General features: G+C 46.8%; 1 protein-coding gene across 1 annotated transcript in view; it reads right to left on the reverse strand.

The window, feature by feature from the left end:
* The window catches only part of B3GLCT (beta 3-glucosyltransferase), a 139,730-nt gene extending 134,097 nt beyond the window's left edge, over nucleotides 1–5,633 (reverse strand). The window contains exon 1 of the mRNA XM_081083593.1: nucleotides 5,458–5,633. Within this exon, the coding sequence (XP_080939719.1) occupies nucleotides 5,458–5,521 (64 nt within the window). The 5' untranslated portion in view covers nucleotides 5,522–5,633. The remainder of the gene's footprint in view (nucleotides 1–5,457) is intronic.
* Nucleotides 5,634–8,084: the final 2,451 nt, after the last annotated feature.

Genomic DNA, 8,084 nt, shown 5'->3' on the forward strand with positions numbered 1-8,084 from the left:
ATCTATTCAAATTGACCCCAAATCATCTCTCTCCAGCCGACCTCTTCTCTGAGTTCCAGACCCACAGATCTAACTGCCCATCTGACATGGTACCTGAACATCTCACACACACCCTAACTTGTCCAAGCTGAGCTCTTCATCCTCACCACCCCTAAAAGTAAATGTTAGAAAAATGTCTGAGTAATGACAAAAAAACTATAACTTACAAGTGATTAAAGTGATAAATTTTATTTATACATTAACTATAATAAATTTATTTTTTTAATCCAGTCCTTCTCCATGAGTGCCCATACCAATAAACAGCACCCCTCTCTGCCTACAGCTCAGGACAGAAACCTTTGACTCCTCCCTAACCCCACTCTTTCTGTAGGTGGCTGTCCCAGTACCAGCTGCACCTATCAATCACTGTATCTTAGCGATTCTTAATCATCTCTCATGTAGCTGAGTCTAGCAGCCTCCTCATTGGTTCTCCACTTCCACATCAGCCCCCTCTAATCCCTGTTCTACGGGCCAACCAGAGGAACTTCTTACAAGGGAAGTCAAATGTCTCACTGCCTATGACAGCCCTTCAGCAGCTTCCCTTTGCTCTAGGCTAGGGCAAAATGCTCACCCTGCATAACCAGGTCCCTACTGGTCTTCCCAGCCCCTCTCTCAGCCTCTTCAGACAAGTCCCTTCTCACTCCATTCCTCCAGCACCAAGCTCTTCCCGCTACCAGACCTGCTCCCTTCCTCCCTCCACTGACTTCTGCTTCCCCTTCAGTTCTGAGTTCTGATGTCCCTTCCTCTAGAAAACCTTTCTTGAGCCCCTCCTCCAAGGTTTCTCAATGGCACTACTGACACTTTGGACCAGATAGCTGATTCTTTGCGGGAGGTTGTCCTCTGCATTGCTCAACAACAAGTTGAGCAATGTTCAACACCACCACTGACTCCAGATGCTAGTAGGACTCCTTGACAAACCACCCATGACAGCCCCAAAGTCTCTAGGCCAGGACAAACATTCCAGGAACACTCTCACCATCTCCACCCCTGAGATCACCCCGTTGAGAACCACTGCTGTATGCAGACTTCCTGCTAAAGCCACACATCTCCCTGAATGAACTCCTGCCACAACACTGAGTACAGCTGCAATGACGCAGTTTCCCGTGTAGTTAGTACTTAATGTTACCTTCTCTTCAAGACTCCAAGCTCCATGAGGCTGGACAGAAACTAGATCTGTCTTCTTTCTGCAAAATCCCCAACCCTTGATACACAGTAGATATTCAATCCTTTTTTGAATAAATGGAATGAAACTTTGAGTACAGTTTTTCCTACTATTTTAATACCACTTTTAAATGGTTAACCTTTAGTAGTCCAAATCAGCACCTACACTGAATCGGGTTTCTTTGAGAGGGCTTAGCGAACAGAGCTTTGAAATGGGTATTAAAGAAGCCTCTGGATCAATAATGGGTCTGATGAATCCCAACACTCACCATAACTTTTCCTTTCTATTGGGAGAGATGGAATTAACACTCCTGTATATTGTTCTTAAGCAAGAATCTGTGCAACACCAAAGATGGATCACACTTAATGCTACAAGGAGGCAAAACATGTAACATTTGCAAATTCCCCATAAGTAATCCCTTTGCCTAGATATTATGCTTGCTTTATATGTTTCTAATGCGAAATTATAAACTCAGCCCTTTGTGATCTGAATGAGGTCAATTATAGGGACTTGCTCAAGTTGAAGGCCCACACATTTGCCAGAGAGGAAGATAACAAAAGGTCTCAACATCTCCTCCCCATTCCACCCCCATTTGAAAGAGGTTCTTTCCACCTCCCATCCCACTGCCCCTACCAGGGGTGGGCAAACGTTTTGACTCGAGGGCCACAATGGGTTCTTAAACTGGACCGGAGGGCCGGAACAAAAGCATGGATGGAGTGTTTGTGTGAACTAATATAAATTCAAAGTAAACATCATTACATAAAAGGGTACGGTCTTTTTCTTTTTTAGTTTTATTAATTTCGAACTGGGCCGGATCCGGCCCGCGGGCTGTAGTTTGCCCACGGCTGCCCTAGACCCTAGCCCAAAGAGCTTGAGTATTGGCTATAAGCAAACTCCCTTGGGTCAAATTCATGACCAAGGGGGCCATGACAACCTGGGGGTCCTAGACTATCCAGACAACAACAAATCCATCCAGATTGTTAAACTCTGTGCCAGTAATGTCTGTGTATTCCCTTAGAAATAAAAGGTCTTAAAAATCAAAAATTTTAAAACGCCAAAAAACCCAGAGTCAGGTCTGACTCTTGATGTTCTAAATGTCTGGCTCACTGCAGTAAAAAGAACCTGAGCAAGATCTGGCTCAGAATAAAAACTATCCTTCATTTTGGCAGGTACTAAGACATACAATATTGACCCATACAGAGCAGAAGTAGAGATAAGAAAGATAAAACTGAATATCTATTATTTTAACATTGTAACAATGTTAAAATTAATTGGTACACAGAAGGACCAATTAGGATTAATAGACAACCCAGACAATTAGTGCTTAAATAAGACAGAGGTTTATTTGTAATCTCAGGCAATACAAGTCTGGTAATAGGTGATACAGGGCTACTAGCATGGTGCTCCACATCCATCTGGCACCCAGGTGGTCGCTATCCTTTCTGCTCTTACTATACTTACCACTGGCTTCTGTCAAAGTCACCTCCCGGTCACAAGAAGGCCACCATAGCTCCAGCCATCGAATTCACATAATAGGAAATGGGAAGAAGAATGAAACAATGGCAAAAATGGCCTGCATCCAGCTGGGTCAGCCACCTTTAATAAGCTTTACCAAGACCCACCCCAAAATCTTTACAGAGAACTCTCTGGCTACCCATATTTGCAAGCGCCACTGAGAAACTATTGGACACACTGCCACCATCACCAGCATTCCTCCACCCTTCCTCTTGCCCACTGTATTATTGCTCTTCTAGGGCTGCCATACAGAAACCATTGACTGGTTGACTTAAACAACAGAAATTTATTTCTTCACATTTCTGGAGGCTGTAAGTCCAAGATCAAGGTGTCAGCAGGGCTGGTTTCTACTGAGACCTCTCTCCTTGGCTTGTAGATGACCATCTTCTAGCTGTGTCCTCCCATGGCCTTTCCTCTATTTACATGCATTCCAGTGTTATTTTTTTATTGATTACTAGAGAGAGAGGAAGGGAGAGGGATAGAGAAACAGAAACATCGGTGAGAGGAACATCATCGATCTGTTGCCTCCTGCATGCCCCCTACTGGGTGGGGAGTGAGACTGCAGCCTGTGCATGTGCCCTGGCAGGACACACCAGCCAGGCAGTTCCAGTGTTTTATCTAGTCTATGGCTCTCATTTTATAGAACAACCACAGGAAATCACACAGTGGCTGACCTAAAAGCATGGATAAATCTCTGATTATACAACTGAAATTGTAGCGAATTTTTTCGGTATAAGTGTTTAAAATAAATTTTCTACATGGATTTTTCTCTAATGAATATGCTATACTTTGTGGGGAAAATAAACTATATTCAGTCAGGCCAACCTCATAAGGGAATGTTTAGGTATTTTTAAACACAATCCGGAGTGCCCAAATGCCTCCGAACTCTGTTTCAGCTAGATTCCAAGAATCTTTATTTCAAGATTTGTAGAGTGCCCCTCAACCTGCCCTAGCAGAGTTCAATAAAATGAATTCATGATTTATTTCAGATCTCCAAGAATACAGCTTCCTGTCTGCACCAATCCACGAAAGCCAGTTCACAGGGAACTTTTCATAGATACTATCTTATTTATTGTGCTTATCTGAATCCCAACACTCCCAATGCGAATAGACATCTCTTAAACTGTGTTGACATTTTAGTTCATTCTGAATGTCCTTTCACATAGTACCAACTTTGGGCAGTGCAGATATCCCCGCAAGGGCAATAAAAATCGGTACACTTAGCAATACAAATGTGCCTTTCAGCCCATATGTTGACTGTATTATGTACAAACCTTATATTCCCAGGACAGCACTATAAAGTGCAAGGCTATAAATAGAATCTTAATTTCAGCTACCACCCACCAGCTTTGGTTAGGTGCAAAACTTCCAGGCAGCAGGCCAACTAATGCAGCTAGCAGTCACCTAGCCCACTCCCTTCCAGCCTCCCTTCTCCCAGGGCTGCCCCAACAGTGCACTTCCTTCCGCTAAAGCAGATCTTTGTGGCTCCCAACTGTCCCTCACAGCCTTATCTGCCCAAGGTGCCCGCACATTTTTATTTACACTGTTACTTACTAAATCATGCGTGTGGGCAATTAATTACCAATTGATCCCACTCAATTTTCCCACAGTGAGCACCTATAGAAATGCCCGGGGTAGGAAAATAAGGTCCGTATTCAGAGAGCTTAAATCCAAACAAAACAGGGCAGCAAGTTCCTATAGGTGGGCCACCAAACAGCGACGTGCAACAAACAACACGACATCTTTTCCTAAATTGCACCATTCTGCCATTTCTAGAAATTACTGCCTCTTAGGCTGGACACACAAAAGTCCGGGTTAGACGACAATAACCTGAGAACACTGAAGAGAATCATGTTTCCACAAGCTTTCAAACTTGAACAAATCTCACATGAAAGTTAATTACAATTATTTTAAAAGAAAAACTTTTATCAACATAATTTTATCATGAAGGGGAGAACTAGCTCTTGTGAGGATGGAAGGAAAATGGGAGGAGGCATTACAGCAGCAGGTCTGACCGGCATTGTTTCCAGTAGAGTGCTCTACTTTTCCCCCATAAAGACCCAAGATTGGGGGGAGGGGGCTCCGCTGGGCCTCCCGCGGGCCAGGACCGCCCACGCTGAGGCCGGGGGTACCCGTCTTCCCCCGTCAAGGAATCTGGGGGTGGGAGGGACCCGTGCTAAGTTGGCATCGTAGCCTCGGGGGCCAGGGCATGTCCGTCGGCCCACGCAGTGAGCTCCAGAGGGGTCGGTGGGCACACGGGCGCCGCCTCTCAGCCCCGCGGGTGGTGCGGCCGGTGCGGGCAGGAAGGGCAGAGAGGTAAGGGGCGCGCGAAGAGATTCGGGGGGACGCGGAGAGGTGCGGGGAGCACCGGAAGGGCAGCGCACGGGGTGTGCGGGCGGGGCGGGCCCGCGTCCCTCCTTCCAAAGTTTCTTGCAGTCGCACAGCTACTCGCGCTTCCTGTGGGAGTGACGCCTCGCGCTTGCAGCTCGGCCGGCGGCCAGCTCCGGGCGGAGGAGGCGGAAGACGCAAGACGGACCGGCCGCGGCAGGAACCGGGCAGCCGAGAGGGGCCAGGGCGGCGTGTTCCCGAGCCGGGTCCACCGGGCACCGCGAGGGGGCGCTGCTGCGGGGGGCCAGACGGCCGGCTTCCGACACTGGGCTTCGGGGCTGATCGCCGGCGCTGCCCTCGGCGCTCGGAACGCCCGCGCCCCGCCCGTGCACGCCCGGCCGCCCGCGACTTACCCAGCGAGCAGGTGAGGAGCCAAAGCCGTGCCAGGAGCGCGCAGCGGCGGGCGGGCGGCCGCATTCGGGCAGCGGGGCTGCGCGCCCTGCTTGGACGCGGGGACGAAGACGCGCGGGGAGCGGAGCTGCGCCGCCGCCGCCCTTGCAGACCGGCTGACCCTTTTTCAGCGCGCGCCCCCCCCTCCTCCGCCGCCTGTTCCGCCCGCGCCCTCTGGCGGCCGGCAGCGGGAGCGCCGGCCTGGCTCTTTCTGAGCAGAGGTGCCATTCAGCACCCTCCTTCCAGGCGTCTGAGCTGGGCTCCCGGCTCCCTCCCTCTCCCTTACTGAGCCCCATCTTCTACCCTCATTCCGTCAGCTCTTTTTCCTGGATCTCTAGCAATACATCAATAGTTCCCCATCTGACCCCCCCACACACACACAAAGGGGAGTCACTTTTCCTCTCTATTATTGTACCACCTGCTATTTCAAAACAGTAATTCAACTCTTCGCTATTGTTGGCACCAGTGTTCTACTTTGATGAAGGTGTTTTTAATCAGCTCAACTAATTTACTTAATATCCTTTTCTAAAAATATATATTTTTATTGATTTCAGAGAGAAAGGGGGAGAGAGAGAGAGAGAGAGAGAGAGAGAGAGAGAGAAACATCAACAATGAGAATCATTGATCTGCCACCTCCTGCACACCCCCTACTGGGGATCGAGCTGATCGAGCCTGACCAGACTAGAACTGTGACCTCCTGGTTCATAGGTCCACCCTCAACCAGTGAGTCACACTGCCCGGACTTAATATCCATTTTTAATGGATTTGGCCAGTAGCTTAGGCCTGAAACATGGCTTTAATAGAAGTTTGTGTAAATGTAATTTCATATAAATGTAATTTTAAGCATTCACCATAATGGAGGAGGAAGGAAGGAATTCAAAACGTCTGATAAAAATTAATTAATTGTGTAATACACAGAAGTCAGTTGACAGTGGAAACGGCGGGACTGGCCAGGGGCTCCCTCCCACTAGGAAGAATGGTAGTCCTGGCAGTGATGGTGCCCCTTAGGTTGTGTGGTGGACTGAAGAGGACAGCAATTACAAAGGAAGGACTGCAAACCCCTCTCATGGTTCTGCACCGCTGTGCCTCCTCCAAGCCTTGACTCATTGATGTCTTAGCAAGTTGATAGGACCAAGTGCTCATCGCCTACCTGAGTTTAGAACCACGACTTCCTGAAGGTCCTAGCCATGTTTCCCTTCACACTTGGTGATATGTTTTAGATGCCTACTATGTACCTGGGACTATGCTAAGTAGTCTGTAAACACCAGTATCTTCCAGGGGGACTTGTAACACTCACCCAGTTGCTAAACATCAAAGGAAGAGCAGTACTAGGCCCTAGAATATATGTGAGATGTGGGGAGGTAGAGAAGAGGTGCTGAATAAATGTTTGTTGTCATGAGCCCTATAAACTTGAATGCTGGTAGGAATATGACCTCAAGTACATTAGGACACCCTTGTCATTTGTCCATGCAAAAGCTGCTGCAGGTTTTTTAAAAAGAGGAAGTCTGGAGACAATTGGTTTTCTCTTTCTGATTTATACTGACTTCTTAACACTAGGAGCTGAATGCTGTGCATATTACCCATTTTGTGTGAGTGCAAATAGTGCCATTTTGTCCCATTCAGCCAAGGTTTGTGGCTACACATCAATACCATTTTTAAGGGAGGGAAAAGAAATGTAAGAATCCTTCCTTTCATTTTCTTATTGAGTCCTTTCAAATTTATGGTTGATCCCTTTTTCCTTCTTTTAAAATTTACCTTCCTGGTTAAGAGTTCTAGAAGGTGTACAATTTCTGAAGCTGTTCAGCTTTTGTCCAAGAAAATATGTCTCACATTAGATATTAAACATGAAAGTAAGGTGGGTCTAAGTAGACATAGAAGCCTAATAATTAAATAGCTTGCTTGCCAAGTATGTGCTCAAATACCAATTCCACTTTTGGTAACAAGCAACTCTGGGCTGCTGAATGTTTTCATCAAAATTTGTCATGTCAGAGTGTCACTGTGCGGTGCAGGGAGAGAGAGGGGCTCTAAACACAGGGAGAGCACAGTCTATGTAAGTAAGAAACTCGCCTGCGTTCTTCCTTTCCACACAGACATGGATAAATGGCACATCACAGAGCACCATAACTCACATTTTAAAAAAGATTACCTTTCACTTACTGCAGTCCTATGATAAATGGACTTGCTGGGAGTTCTCTTTCCCCATTACAGGTTGAGAGTTCCCTGGAACAAAATGTGCTCATGAGGACATTACAGATGCATGGAAAGGCCTTGATTACCTTGGTGCTGCTGTTACTACCGGGAATACCAACTACAAGGGGACAACTTCCATTAGCAAAAAAAAAAAGACAAATAACTACCTTATGTTATGAAGAAAGAGCAGGCCATAGCTCTGTTGTCCTGGAGTTCACCCACCCTCATGCTGGCCCCGGAAAGAATGCCCTTGCCCTGCACAGGACTGAAGCAAGGAGTCACTATTGCAACATGATTAAGACACTGGTCATTTTCAAAAGAATTTTCTAAATACTAAAGAACATGAAGAAATATGCATAAAACCATAGATAGCAAAATAACCCAATAAACAAGTTCTAAA

The sequence above is a fragment of the Myotis nattereri genome (assembly GCF_964212035.1).
Source record: "Myotis nattereri genome assembly, chromosome: 2".
Lineage (NCBI taxonomy): Eukaryota > Metazoa > Chordata > Mammalia > Chiroptera > Vespertilionidae > Myotis > Myotis nattereri.